Genomic DNA, 15,478 nt, shown 5'->3' with positions numbered 1-15,478 from the left:
ATTATGTTCATTATATTGCTACCTAGAATTCCTGTCTTCCACTATGACATGGCCCTTGTGTGACTTTTTAAAAGGCTTCTGGCAAAACAATCTTTTGTCTTCCAAATCTTAGGACGTTTATTCGCTCCTTATCCTTCCTGTTGTTCATCTGCCCAGAAAAGATTTATTATTGGCAACTTTTAATCAACTGGCCCTGAAAAACTGATACTGAAGGATTTTTAATTTCCAAAATGTATCTTAGGATTTTTGTGCTGTTTTCTTTCAGTGATTTTTAAATAATAGTAAAATTCTGATACCTAAAATCTTTCCTCTAGCCTACGTAAATGACTGGTATTATTTTGTTACTCATCCTGTATGACGAAGGCTATAGCTTTATTAATAAATTAACTTATACATTTATTAGAGAACGATTACTATATCAGTAGCCTTTAATAAAAATCTTTATTTTACTACTATATTTTTGCGTGTCTGTGGGTGTGCAGTAATGTTTACAAAGTGATTTTTCCTGTTTCTTAAAGTGGATGCCATTAAGGCCAACACTGATATGTAGTTACTTTCTATTTCTGTTTATATTCACCCACATTTAGAAAGTGGACCTGGAGCTTCAAGTGTGCCTGTTTTTACAGACTAATTTATTGAAATAATTTTACTTTATGTAGCTCTCACTCTAATGAAAGGTAGCTTTCTTATAAAGTCGGTTTTGTCATTATAGCATGATCACGTACTCATAAAAATATTCTAAATTATTGAATAAAATATCTAAAATGTGTAAAGAAGGATAGTCTTTGATCCTAACGCATTTAGTCCTTACAAAACGCGCTTTCATGTAGAGAAGACTCCTTAATTGCATGTTTGAACTCAAACATCTAGAGAAGATGGTTTTCTGCACTTCAGTTCGAGTGAATCCTTTTCCCCCCCGTGTTACTGGTTTACTCACAACAATGTTGGGAGTGGGAAAGAGTCAGAATGAAGACAATTATATGTTGTATCAGTACATCCAGCCTTCCTTTGGCACAGAAAGATTTTTACGAAACTCTGTAATGGAAATAAAAGTTTAATCAAATATACTTATGTGACATGTTGTAGAAATTTCTTCAGCAACTAGTGTAAAAAAACACAATTATATATATACAAACTATCACATTTGACTTCTTCACCTGATGATCTTTTGTGTAGCAACACAGAGTGTATATTTTCGATAGTCTTCAACAGCCCTTTCCCTGGTGCTGTATTGCAGCTTTGATTTTTAAGAAATTAGAATGCACATACAAAATGATTATGGTGTTGTATGGTTTAAAAGTTGGCTTTCATGATGACAGAGCTTTGTTATTATTTGCTTTTCTTTCATTTTACAGATTCACACATTAGTTGAAAGTTTGAAACTTTCCATCTCAGATCAGCAGCTCCCTATGTTTATACGTATAATGCAACTTGGGATTGCTCTTTATTACGGAGAAATAGGCAACTTCAAAGATGGGGAAAGCGAAGATTTGGTTTGCCACACTAAAGACATGTTGGGAAATATTGCAGGTAAATAGAATTATTACATTTTTAAAAAGAAATGTTAAAAACACATTTGGGTTTTTTTTGGCTTTTTACAAATGTAAATGACCAAGGCCAGTCCCTGCCAAGTATCTCAGCAGTCTGCACCTGTCGTTAGGCAACTTTGACTTCCTTTAGTTCAAATGTGGCTCCTGCCAGTTGCGAAGTGTGATGGGTTTTCCATCTTCCTTTGAAAAGTGTTACTGAGAACAGGCATGTCACCTTATGTTCTAAACAGCAGAGTATCACTTTGCACCATGTTCCCAGTAGTTCTGTCCTTTTTCATTGTCTAGTTTCCTCTGCTTTTGGTTTTCATAGAACATGTGTTCCCTCTTCTACGTGAAGGAGCGTAGTACTGATGAGGGATGGATTCTATTTACCTTTATGTGTTTGCTTCCCAAATATTGCTAGGGTTGCAACACTTATGGGATGCTCAGTGATGCATTTTGAGCTTTGCTAGGACTTAACAAATTTGCTATTGTGTTTTTTTGTTTTTATTTTTTTATAATTGTCTCATGTCATGTGTTTGTGTTCAAGTTTTAGTTAGGTGAATTGTTAGGTATTTGCAGCAACATAAGAAAGGCATAGAAGTGCTTAGTTTATATTAAAATCAAACGGAAATCAATTTCTGTTGTAGACATTAGATCTTAAATACTTTCCTCCTCTTTCAATTTTATGTAAAATATAAACACAGAACACTAAAGAGTCTAGTGGTCATACTGACTTACATCATACTTTTTATTTTTGGCAGCTTAATCAGGAATGTCATGATCTTGAACATCCAAGGTTTTTTAATGTATTGGGCAACAAGTAAAAGAGAAGAGGGAGGATGGATTGTCACTTTGAATTTTCTTGGTAGAACAGAAATTAATTTACTTGTCAAAACAGGGAACTTGTTTAGAGATTTGTGTGTTAATTTTAATCTCCTCAAGACACAAGTTTTGGATGTCTTTCAAAGGTTGAGTTTGGATCTGAGGGAGTAGGAAGAGAGGTTTACTACACAACCAAGAGCATGTTGCTTTCTAGAAAATTCATGGAACTATATGTGGAGGTGATACGGCACTCTTAAGCTATGCTTAAGTGGTTTGAATCTTTGTGTAAACTATTAATTTAAATTTTGTTTAAGAAATATCATTTTTAATTTACATAAGATGCTTAGGCAGTTTTTATCCTGTATTGCTGTCTTCTCTGGTTTCAGAGAAATAAATAAATTATTGGGAAAATGACAGCAGTGGGAAATTTTTTTGCCAAAATATAGCCTTCAGTGTTGGTTGGCACAGATAACCATTTCACTGTCATGCCAGATGTAGAATTCTCTGTCATGCTCCTGCTATGTGAAACTGAGCAAATAAATTAGATGTCTGTAAATAGTTCTGTTGTACTTTTTTCTAAAGCCTAAATGGTTTTTTTTGCATTAGAAACTATTTTCCTGACAAGAAATGTGGACCTTGTTACACAGGACATGATTAGATTACTATTCTGAAAATATTAATTCTCTCCCAAAACATAAAATCATAGTTTTTGGAAAAATCATCAGTGTGCATTTAAAGAACTCCTTCCAACCAATGTGCTAGTTGTGCTATTTGCAGGAAAAAGGGTGAGGAACTCTTCTGTGAGAAGTTGCATTACCCTTGCTTTCAGACAGAGGGTTGTCTTTCTACCATGAATATTTTTCTTCGCTATCACAGTTCACCCAAATTTGGTCATGTTTTTGCACCATAGAGAATTATGATATATTTAGAGTGAACTTTTTTGTAGCTGAATTCCTGGAGCTACTATAGGTGCACAGGGCTATTTGATTATAGGAAAGGCATTGGAAGAGTGGAAAAAGCACGTCTGGATTGGAGACAAAGATTAGCTGGGTACTGAGAAGGCTGCAATGAACCACTTCAACTGTGGATGAGGATAGCAGTTAGATAGTAGAGTTATGAGGGTTTTATTTGTTCAGCTTCGTTTGTTTAGGCTGTGAGAGGGGTGGTGAAGCAGAAATACAGTTTAAGTGAAGATTAAGGTTAAAACAAAAGGCATCTGCCTACAAGTACTGACTATTTTCTGCATCTGGAATGGAATATAAGATTGTCCAAATATGAGTAAAATCTTTGGCAGTGTGTTGCTTGTCATTCATATTTCTAAAACATGTCCTCAGGAGGGTTGAATTGCAACTGCTGTTTGTAAATCCCCTTTTTGTTTTTTTAACTGTGAATGTGACTTCCTGCTTTTTCTTAAAATAGCCATCTAAAAAATAATCTCACGTGACTTCACACGATGTGTGCAAGAGTTGTCCGAAGGGGAAGAAGGTAGACTAAGGTTGCAATGACAACAGCCACCAAGGAAGAAATCTGTGATTTCCTGTGCAATTTTTGTTCAACTAAGCTGTGCTTAAATATTGTCATTGTACTTAATTATATGATCATATCTATTTGACAGAGCTATCTCCTTCAGAACACAAACCAGATGGCAATTGTTGGGTGGCCAAGCCAGAGCTATAGAAACAGTTCTAGAAGTCTGTTTCTGTCTTCACTGCAAAATATTTTGCCACACACAGGCACAACTGTTAAACTCTTTTCCTTCATAGCATTTATATTTGTGTCCTGCATAGAGTTCAATATATATGTAGGCATCTACACACGTGTGCACATATACGTATGCACAGATAAATAAAACTTTTAAATATCTAAGGATTTTTTCCCTTTCATTCACTGCAATTAAGCAGTAATGCCAAATTGACATTAACCAGGTTACCCATACCATCAGTTTATGAGCTCTTTTCTGCTTTTTTTTTCCTTCTGACTCTGTTAAATCTGTCTGAGAAGGGAAAAAGCCCAACACTTTCTTAGCACATCATGGTGCATTTGTCATCCAAATTTCCAACCACAGATTTGAACATTTCTGAGGAAACTTAGAATGCACTACCATTTTCAGAAAAAAAAATGTAATCAAGTACAATGATAAATGATAGGTGTTATATGCCGAGCTATATTAGCCGCATCTTTTCCCAAGAGTAATGCTTCATGACATCTAAGACTAATTCCACTGGAATTGCGCCTAAATTCTTTACAGTTTAATAATGTACAGACCTCCATTATAGATTATATTTTTGTAACTCTTTGAAAGGGTTCTGAAGATTCATTAAACAGTTTAACCCAGTATTTATTAGTAAGCAGTTCAAGGAATTTACTGGGTTCCATTATTCCTATTTCTTAAGTCTTGAGCGGGACTGATTTTTTTTTTTATCATGTTGTTGTTGACATCATAAAATCAGTCACCTATCTGTGTCTCAGAATATTCCAACAGCAGTTTGTTCCTGTATACCCAGACATAAGCAGGGTAGGCTGTATCATGAACATATATTTTGCTGTCTGAGTAAAATCTGTTCAAATTCTGTCAAACTGAAAGCATTCAAAGTATGTGTGTAAAATTACAGGCCAGAAATACAGGCTCTAGTTAGGCATGTGAATTCACTTATTACTGCGTGTAGACTAGACCATGTTTTGGATCAGGGCTGGACAGGGCTATTTCTTCTGAGGGGTTGTAGACTGCTGGAGTTGTGGTCTTGGATGTCTTGTACTGGTGTTGCCAAGGGCAAAGTAGCTGTATTTCAGTGCAGAGAGATACAGAAGTGTGAATGGTTTGGACGAGAGCCTATGGCAGGACCAGCAATTTTTAGAGGCTGGGACTTCAGAATAAGCTTTTGGGTTATGGGGAAAAAATATTCACTACTGTAACTGGAAGTGAAAATGCATTCTAGCTTCTTGTCCTCTTTCGTGCCTAAATCAAAGGAGAGCTGGAATTTAGCTGGATGGAGTTGCTGAGATACATGGTCTAAGATGGAGATATTACTGCTGGTTGAGTAAATGATCTGAGAGGTTTGAAGAACAGAAAGAGCTCAGAATCACAGAATTGTAAGGGTTGGAAGGGATGTCAAGAGATCAAGTCTCTTGACTCGAACCTTTTGGTCCTAGAGAACCAAACCAGGTTCCCTAGGGCAGGTCACACAGGTAGGTGTCTGGATGGGTCTTGAATATCTCCAGAGAAGGAGACTCCGCAGCATCCTGGGCAGCCTGTCCCAGTGCTCTGTCATTATCACTGTGAGAAAGTTCTTCTGCACGTTGATGTGGAACTTTGTGTGCTCCAACTTGAGGCAATTGCCCCTTGTTCTGTCTCCACAGACAACTGAAAAAAGGCTGGCTATTTCCCTCTGTGTCCCACACTTCAGACTTATATAAACATTAATAAGATTCCCAAGTCTAGCCAGTGCTGGAAAGTCTAGCACTCGCCGGGGAAAGAAACACAAACCATGGACTAGAGATGAAAAGCTGGATGGCTGAGGCGCAGGGCATAGGGAAGGCAGGCAGGGAGCTGAGGTGGATCTGCATGATGATGTTAGGAGATGCTGAGCAAGAAGCTTCAGACAAATGTGAGAATTTGGAATTGTGAGCAGTATGATATGAGCTACTGAGCTTGAGTGGCTTTAACAGTTCCTACTGCTGCCTCCTCTGAATGATTGCTGTAAGATTGTATATTATGAAAGGGCTTCGTGTTTGGTTTGTTGGGGGAGGCGGGTGTGTGTTTATGTGTGTTTTCTTTCATGGAATGAAATCCATGGCAGATACAATTCAAGCATATGAAACATTTCTCGGGTGTGAAATGGAAATAACTCTACCTTTCCATCCTAAAGGAATATTGTGAAATTTTCTCATCTTTGTAAACCATACCGATCTTGTTGTGATCCTTACTGCCACACCCCACCCCCAAATAACTACTTGCATTCACAAAGACCTTCTTTAACGCTTTTGCAGCACTAAACAGAATGAAATATTGCATGGATCCTATAAAATGCAAATTTTTAATGGACTGAATTGTTCCTAATTGAAAACTTGGTGGCAAGAACAATAGTATGAGTAACTTCTTGGGATACCAGTGAAACAAAAAGTAGATCAAGAGAGTTAATTTAATAATTTGCCAGCTTTGGGCTGAATGTGGGATTTGATTTGACTGAGAAAACCAGGTGCAAATAACTTCTGACAGCAAGAAATTCTAGGTGAGCACTAGTTGTCAGAGAAGGAATTGACTCTGCAATATCCTATTAGGATAAAAATGGGAGAACTGAAATCAAGTTGCTTATCCATACTTGACTGTGGAAAAGCAGCTGTGTACTTTGTTCAAGAGTTAGGGTAGAGAAGAGTTATTCTTGAACAGTGGAAAGAATGATCCCCTGTTTGACTAAAATGATGCCAGGATAATAAGTGATGTGTGCCAAATGACACTTATCTGTGTGTTTTTCTTCTCGCTGCACTTTTTGCCTGTCTTGTTTTGATGGTAAAAGAGATGGAGATAGGCATATGATCTTTGTACTGGGGTACATAATACTGTTTTTATGTGTGTTTTGGGAGTAAGTGACCTGTGCAGTAAACTGTGAAGATGCAGTGTAGAGAGACACCTGTGGAACAGGGCTTGTGAGGTCACTGCATTGTGCAGCTATGTAACAACCAGCATGGCAGTGGCTAACTTTGTTGTGGGACTATATAATAGAGCACTATAACTGGTTGCTGAGATTCTGTGGGCTGAGGATGGGGATCAAGATCATTGCATGGGAATAGCCAAATTTCATGGATTTGGAATACGTGTTTAGGCACATAGGTATTGCTTACATCTGTTAACAAGTGAACAGCAGGTAAAATGAGTAGCAAATTAAAAAAATGAGTAAAGATTAAATTTTCTCAAATTATAAAGTTCCTAAATTGGGGAGACAAAAACATGTAATAGAAACAAATTTAATTGTTTTAGGAAATAAAATCTTATTGTGGAGAACTAGATTTTTATGAATGCCTTTTCAACATGTATTGTATGTTGTCTTGCCATTTTCTTTTCTCTTGAAGTAGAGACCATAGAAAACATGATCAAATCTTTGAAAGGTATGAGTCACAGGTTGACCTTTAACTTTTACTTATTTAATAAAAGCTTAAATATTAAGCCAGTTTTTCTGCTGCTAATTTGAAAAGTGGCTTAAAGTAGACAGTAGAATGCAAGTGACTTCTTTAGTTGTTTTTCCCCCCAATGCTTTCAATGAGCAACGTGTATTTCCAGTTGATCTGTTTGAAGCTGTATGCAGGGTATGAAGCAAAAGCACTTACTGGGTTGGCGTTGTCAGACAGCTAACAGCTTCTGCATATTTGGTACCTGTACCTTCATATCACTGTGAGATCAATTGTTCTGTGATTTGTATCTCAAGCCAAAGGTATTTGCCCTTCTATTGTAATGTTTCACATTGTTTAGTCTCCTTTGCTATTAAAATAAAAAACAGACCACCTACCTCTTGTCCTGGTTCTGGTTTTTTAAAATCACGGCCACTTGTTCTGTAGCTCACTGTTAACTCATACATCTGCTACTAATTTTATTGAGGTTGCAACATTGTTTAAATAATTAGAATTTTAAAATAATGGATTAGCAACCCCAAGCTAATGGGGAGCTCATGGGGAGCGCTTCAGAATAATTATTGGTGTTATTTCAGCACTTCAGAAACGTTGTGACATTATTCTTCATTTGGAATTTTCTTAACCAATTTGGAAGGTGATTCATTCTTGTCCATGAGTACTTCACTAAGGTAGTTTTAATTTACAGTAAGAAAAAATTGAGAGTAGAAGCTTGGGGAATTTTGTTTAATAGCCATAGGAACATAGCATGAAAAAGTGGATTCTCTAGAGCTGAACCTGAAGATTTCATGTTACACTCCCAGAAGATGATGTTCTCGGTGCAAAAATAAGAAGAAACATTTAAGTCTTATTATTTTGCAGTACTGATTCTGGGCTACCTGAATCACCTGTACAAATTCAGTGTGTTGCTGCTTAAAAATGTAAAAGTTCTGCCCCACGAATGTGTGACTTTGTTGTAACCTTGTCTTCATGCTACAATCAAGATGACATCAGATTTTCAGCTAGAAAGTGTTGGGCGTATAATTCCTTTTAAAAGGAGATGTAGAATAGCGTGCAGACTAGAGTTTGGTATGTGGGATTTTAGTTTCTGCTGGTGTTGGTTGGTATCTTTTTCCAGTTATGTGCAACTTGGATTGCTGTGCTAATGCGTGGAATCACAGAGTATCCTGAGTTGGAAGGGACCCATAAGGATCATCACATCCTGGCTGTACACAGGGCCAGCCAAGTCAGAGCATGGGACTGAGTGCATTGTCCAGATGCTTCTTGACCTCAGTCAAGCTCGGTGCTGTGACTGCTTCCCTGGGGAGCCTGTTCCAATGCCCAACCACCCTCTCAGTAAAGAACCTCTTCCTAACAGCCAACCTAAACCTCTCCTGTCTCAGCTTCATGCCGTTCCCTTGGGTTCTGTCACTGGTCACCAAAGAGAGATCGATGCCTGCTGCTTCACTCCCCCTCATCAGGAAGCCATAAACCTCTTCTCCAGGCTGAACAAATTATGGGACTTCAGCCTCTCCTCATAATACTTCCCCTCCAGACCCTTCACCATCCATGTTGTCCTCCTCTTGACACTGTCCAGTATTTTTATGTCCCTCTTGTGCTGTGGCACCCCAAACTGCACACAGTACTTGAGGTGAGGCTGTGTCACTGCAGTGGGTCAATCCCCTCCTTGGACTGGCTGGCAAGGCTGTGCTTTATGCACCTACTGCCTGCCTGCCTGGGCACACTGCTGGCTCGTGTTTAACTCTGTCAACTGAGATCCCTAAATTCCTTTCACCATGGCTGGCACTCCTGATACCCCACGCTGTATGTGCAGCCAGGGTTGCCCCTTCCCATGTGCAGAATCGTTACAACAAGGACAAGTATCAAATTTCACGCTGTTGGCAACTGCCCAGCTCTCTCCTCTGTCCAGGTCTCTCTGTAAAGCTTCTCTTCAACAGAGTCGACACCTGCAAATTTACTTAGGACTAGAGGGTGTGTCCAGGTTGTTTATGAAAATATTAAAAAGAGCTGGACCTAACGTGGAACCTTGGGCAGTCCCACTAGTGAGTGGCTGCCACTATCACCCTTTGGGGCTGACCCTTCAGACAATTGTGCACATGCAGTTGTGTAATAGGGTGGTGAACCACTGTTTTTTGATGTCTGCGGTGAAGCAAAACTAGTTAAACATGAAAAACATAAGCTATTAGCATAGCAAATATTAGGAATTATCTTGTGGCAGTTTATTGTCTTGCTATGGTATAGATCCAAAGTGAATGTCTGCTTTCAAATAAAACTCAGTTTGGCAACACAGCCATTGAGCAGTATAAATGTACAGGGGGAATTTGTACAAACACTGAAGTTGTTTTCCTGCATGTTAGTCATTTCTGTGCATTCCTTACATAACAAATGCATGTGAAGGAAGGTCATACAGAAACCATTTATTGCTCTGAAAGCATCTGTGTTACTACATTTGAGATTCTTCAAGGCCAGTTCATGCCACAAGGACAAATTTCAGGGCTATTGCATTCCCAAGGTCAGCATCAAAACTGTTATCAGCCAGATAACTCTTGTTCATTGCAAATTTATCTTTTCAATTTTTTTTAAACATGATTTATTTTTCTGCAAGTTTTGTATTCAAACTTAATGGTAGCATCTTCTTAGCTGTGAGTTTGCAGTAGCTTCTTTAGCTTATAGTGGGGAAAAACACAGATGAGGAAATGAATTTTAATATCTATTTTAGTGATACAAGAATGAACATCTACAGCTGTGTTCTTGAAGTACCTACCAAGTTTAATTTATGCAGTTTCACAGTTTATTCAACCAGATGAAAATTCATGCTATTGCCAGCAGTGATGGTGATCCTTTCCCTTCCTCTTTCCCTGGTGCCAGCACTTGCATTTATGTAGCCACAGGTGTAGCTGTATCAGCCTTGCCTGGCTGAGAACTAATGCAGGCAGGAAAAAAAATATATATACAAAAGGTGTAATTTCTTACTTGTGGTAGTAGTTTTAGTCTCGTGATAGAAGATCAGTGTATCTTCCTCTCTTTCTATTTTCTGTCTTAGTGTATAGATACCACCATTTTGGTCCAGCTGCTGTGCTGTTGTATTTTAATGACTTCCAAAATATTACAAGCCAAGCTGTTATTTGGCATCTTTTGTCTCTGTGTCTATACATGCTACATCAAAGAGGTGTGCTAAATGAAGGATGAATTTTATGGTTGTGTAGACCGAATGTAGGACCTGAGTCATTCATAACTGTCGTGGCTCTGGCTAGGCCAGAGTCAGCCTCCCCAAGCAGTCAGTCTGGGTGGGCTGAGTCAGCCTGGGGTTGGTTTCCACACCGTTTGACATCACACCCCCTGGTTGGGGAGGGGCACTGCTAGATGCCTCCAGAGCAGTCCAAGTGCAGCCAGGGCATCTGGTTCGTCCTTGTGTTGTGCAGCACTCTCTTATCCTGGGGTTGGTATGGTACTGTGTGTTACCACCGGGTGAGAGTGTAATTGGCTGTTATTGTTCCCCTTTCACAGTGCTTTTGTCAGTAAACTGTCCTTATCCCAATCCGTGGAGGCTCTGTCTGTTTCTCTTCTGGGAGCGAGGGAGCCTGTGGTGCTCAGTCACTGGTTGGGCAGAGGCGTCTTTGCCTCCAGGCATGTGCAGAGAGTTCTTATGAGTGCATTTGCTTCTGCTTTCTCCCATCACCCAATGTCTAAATAAGTGTCTTGAAAGTGCGTGGTATAGGCGACTAATTTTGGACTTGCAGCAAGTGTACAATAATAAAGCCATTAGACCCTTTCTGAGACAAATGTTAATATAGAAACTTATATTAAGAAATTTGAAATGTCTACTTATTTTCTATCACTATAAACCAAATATCAGTGAATATGTGGAATGTTGTCCTAGATAAATTTAACCTACTGTAATTCTGAGTAAAATAAATTAAATTTTAAGCATGGTTGACTTGAAATTTGACTTAGTTTTTGTTTTAAAAGGTGCAGAAGATGAAACAAGTTCAGTAATGCAATATCCAACACAGCATATTAATCAAGATCCTTATTTGCATCAAGATGATGACCAGCAACAAGGATGGGTTTCTTGGGCTTGGTCTTTTGTTCCTGCTATTGTGAGTTATGATGATGAAGAGAATGATTCCAGTGGAATTGATGATGGAACAACACTACATCAGCAGAAATCTCAATCCCTCAAGGATCCTATTATTTCAGTTGGGTTTTACTGTACAAAGGCAACAGTGACTTTCAAGGTAAGTATTTCTCTGTGTTGTATAGGATTTATTTGGCTTGTTGAGAAAGTGTGTGAAGACTACTAGTGCTTGTCTACTGTTTGATTCAAGACAGAGAATATTACATTAATAAATAAAAAAGTGAATGTTGAAAGTTCCATTCACATCCTATTGTATTGTTAATTGTAGTGTGAGGTGGTTTTGCTGTTTGAGGTGAATTTGAGCACAAAAGTTTTAATTTTAAAGGTAAACCACTTGATTAACTTACTTTGAATCAGAAGTTTAAAAGGCTTTATTTGAATGCCTGTTGCACTATTCTATCCATCTAATGCTTATATAAATATACTTTATAAAAAAGAATTCATGGAGGAATTGATGTTTTTTTAAACTTTAATGTATTCAAATATGAACTTGAATTGATAGCGTTGAATTTTCTATGGGTTGTAATTGAGTTAAAGAAAAAAGATAAATTGTGCATAAACTCTGAGCTCTAAACTATGTATGTAGAGAAATGTTTTAGTATTTTCTGTAAATAAAACTCAAAATAGTTGCTGGGCTTCTCTCTCATCCTTTTGTAAGCTTGCAGAAGGGAATATGGAGAATCTAAATAAGATATTAACATGTACTGACAGAAAACAAAAATGAAGGTTGTGAATTAGAAAAATACTTTCTATGCATGCCAAGCTCTGTGCAAACAATATGTAGCATGTGCATAATAATGGTTTCAGGTTACATTGTGGAGATTTAGATTGGCCATGGGGAAAAAATTTCTTCACTAAAGAGTGGTTGGGTGGAACAGGTTGCCCAGGGAGGTGGTGGAGTCACCATCCCTGGAGGTGTTCAGAAAACATGTAGATATGGAACTCTAGGACATGATTTAGTTGACATGGTGGTATTGGACAGACAGTTAGAGTTGATGTTCTGAGAGGTCTTTTCCAACCATAAAGATTCTATGGCTCTATGAAATAGAAAGTGGCTATAGTAGAAAACATAGTAGAAAGTGGCTCTTGATTTTATTAATAAACATATTAAATCAAGGTCAGAACTCTTCAGAACAGGAACTAATACTGTTTCTACGAGCAGCAAAATAACTAAGGTTATTTTTAGGTCTTTGAGACGTTCAGATGAACTACAGTACTTCTGTGACCCTCATAGAATGTTGATGTGCCTGATCATGCACTCAATGCCATCAGCAGCTCCCTGTCATTTTCTTGACCATTTGACTTGTCATCTGTGCATGGGCAGCTGTTCCATGTGTCTTCATGGCTGTTTTCTCTTAGTTATTTTTGTTTGGTGGCATAGCAGAGAATTTAGCTGCTCTGTAACTATCAAAAGGGATGAGACACATGACTTTGGTTGCAAAATTTGAGGACATAAAGCATCAACAGACTTTCGGTCATGTTTTTCTCTGTCAGTCAGCCTCAGCTTTCATTAAAAAAAAGAAAAAAACAAAAACTCAACCCACACTCCTTGCCCCTACCCACAAAGAGGCTTAAAATAATTAATGGAAAAATCTTTCTTTCCTCCTTTAATTATATCCCTGGGACTCCACTTAAAAACCCCAACCAGCCAAAACTCAATATTTCTCACATATCATGGTTCAGCATCTTCTTTCTTTTGTGCTTTTCCATACAGTAGTAAATTTATGTGCTCTTTGCTCACGCAATATGAAGCTTTTTGAACAAGATTGGCTGAATTGGACTTTTCTGATACTTCTTTGGGAAGCTTAGGAAGTGATAAAACCTCTTAAAATGTAACATCTTACATTCTATAAATTTTAAATGTGAAGCGATGTGTGATAATAATATGGTGACAGTCGGGGGAAAACAGAGTACATTGTTCTGCTTGCATGCAAAGAATGTATGGAATTAATTTGTGGTTCGTATTTTGGTTAAAATTAAGGTCAAGTTTCTGCATTAGCATTCTGAACAGTTGATATCATTCCAGCTAAAAATCATGCCAAATTAAATGTAGCATTTTCTAATAATGGTGAAAATGATTCTTGTAAAGTCTGTTTTCTTTTAATCAATTAATTGCTTTTCCTCTACAATAATTGCACACAGCTGAAGGGTGATCAGTGATTTTTTTTAAATCCAATTTTCTTGGACATTTGGATTACCAAATTTTAATTTGAAACAACATCCATGTGTATCCATTCTTGAAAGTAATGAGAGCTTGTGGATATTTTAATATAAAAAATAGAATTTGAACTATTTAAGCTGCTCAACGTTAACAAACCTAAGAATTATTTTAATGCAAAACACACTATGGTCATTATTTCATGCTTCTCTTCTCCCTCTTCTTAGCTGCAAGTAGTGTTTTTTAACTTGACTCTTGTGTTTTGTCGCTTCAAATATTTATATCAAAATCATGCAAAAAATACAAATAAATGTTTCTCAATTGCCATGATGAGAAATAAAATGAGTATGGTTGTAATAAAAATGATTCCTTAATATTATTATGCTGTTTAATTGTTTTCTGGGATGAATAAATTATATATTTATGGATTTCTATAGCAATTTATAATTTGATACTATATTTATAATGCAGCTGTGTATCTGTTCTATCTCTTCACATAGCTTCTCTTTAGATGAGCAAACTAAAAATTCTGTAGTGGGTTTAAAACTTTCTGTTAGGGCATACTTCCACCAGGAGTTGAATATGAGAAGTTCTAATATGGATAATGCGTTACAGCTGTTTAACTGCACCTGTTTCCTGCTTGTTAATAAATTTTAGCTCATAATTTGATTTGTCTTCATCAGTTCTGTATATTAATGATGTTACTGCTGTTTAATACTAATACTGACTTATATAAAGCATTTATCCTGTTGTTTCATAGCTCACTGAAATGCAAGCTGAAAGTAGTTATTACAGCCCACAGAAAGTAAAATCTAAAGAAGTTCTATGCTGGGAACAAGAAGGAACCACAGTTGAGGTAATTTTCCATTGACAAGGGATTGGGTCTTTGGTTTTGGTTCATTATAAATATTGTAGTAAATAGTTACTAAAAATATTTTGAAATTATTTCATTACTGATTGTTCATATTCTGTTATCTTGGATGAGTTTATTGTAATAATCATGTAGATATAAATTATCTAAATTTGTAGTGCTGTAGTCATCAGCTTCCCTTCCTTCCAAGTGCCCTGTTTAATTAACTTGCTGTTTTTCAGAACTCTAAATGTACAAACCTAAACATATTTAAATTTGCTTTTCTCTGATTTCTTATGGAGTCAATTCTTCCAAATATTGCTTTTCCCCTCTCTAGGTCCTTATGAAAGGTGAACTTTTCTTTGATTGCCAGATAGGTTTTGTTGGTTGTCAAGCTATGTGCCTTAAAGGAATTATGGGAATTAAAGACTTTGAAGAGAACATGAATAGGAGTGATGAAGTGAGTATATTTCCATATCAGTTGACTTGATGAATAAACAATCCTGGTATGCTTTAGTATCATAGTTTTGGTTTGAATGAACATTTACAGGTCATCTACTCCGCCTTCCCTCCCCCACAATGAGCAGGGACATCTTCAACTAGATCAGGTTGCTCAGAGCCCTGCTCAACCTGAACATGAGTTTCCAGGGATGGGACATCTAGAAATTCTCTGGGCAGCCTGCTCCAGGGTTTCACTACCCTTGTCATAAAAAAATTTCTTCCTTGTATCTTGTCTAAATCTGCTCTTTTTTAGCTTAAAGTCATTACCCCTTGTCCTATTGCAACATGCTCTATTAAAAAGTCTGTCCTCATCTTTCTTACAAACACCCTTTAAGTACTGAAAGGCTGAAATAAGG

At 37.3% G+C, this 15,478-nt stretch overlaps 1 protein-coding gene across 1 annotated transcript in view; it reads left to right on the top strand.

The window, feature by feature from the left end:
• Window positions 1-15,478, top strand: part of VPS13B (vacuolar protein sorting 13 homolog B) — a gene marked incomplete at both ends in the record, with an annotated part of 442,808 nt that overhangs the window by 50,263 nt on the left and 377,067 nt on the right. The window contains 4 exons of the mRNA XM_084260382.1: window positions 1,356-1,530; window positions 11,445-11,713; window positions 14,532-14,627; window positions 14,959-15,081. Coding sequence (XP_084116508.1) covers window positions 1,356-1,530; window positions 11,445-11,713; window positions 14,532-14,627; window positions 14,959-15,081 — 663 coding nt within the window. The remainder of the gene's footprint in view (window positions 1-1,355; window positions 1,531-11,444; window positions 11,714-14,531; window positions 14,628-14,958; window positions 15,082-15,478) is intronic.

Source organism: Gallinula chloropus (assembly GCF_964237585.1).
Source record: "Gallinula chloropus genome assembly, chromosome: 2".
Lineage (NCBI taxonomy): Eukaryota > Metazoa > Chordata > Aves > Gruiformes > Rallidae > Gallinula > Gallinula chloropus.
This window is presented reverse-complemented; position numbering and strand designations above follow the sequence as displayed.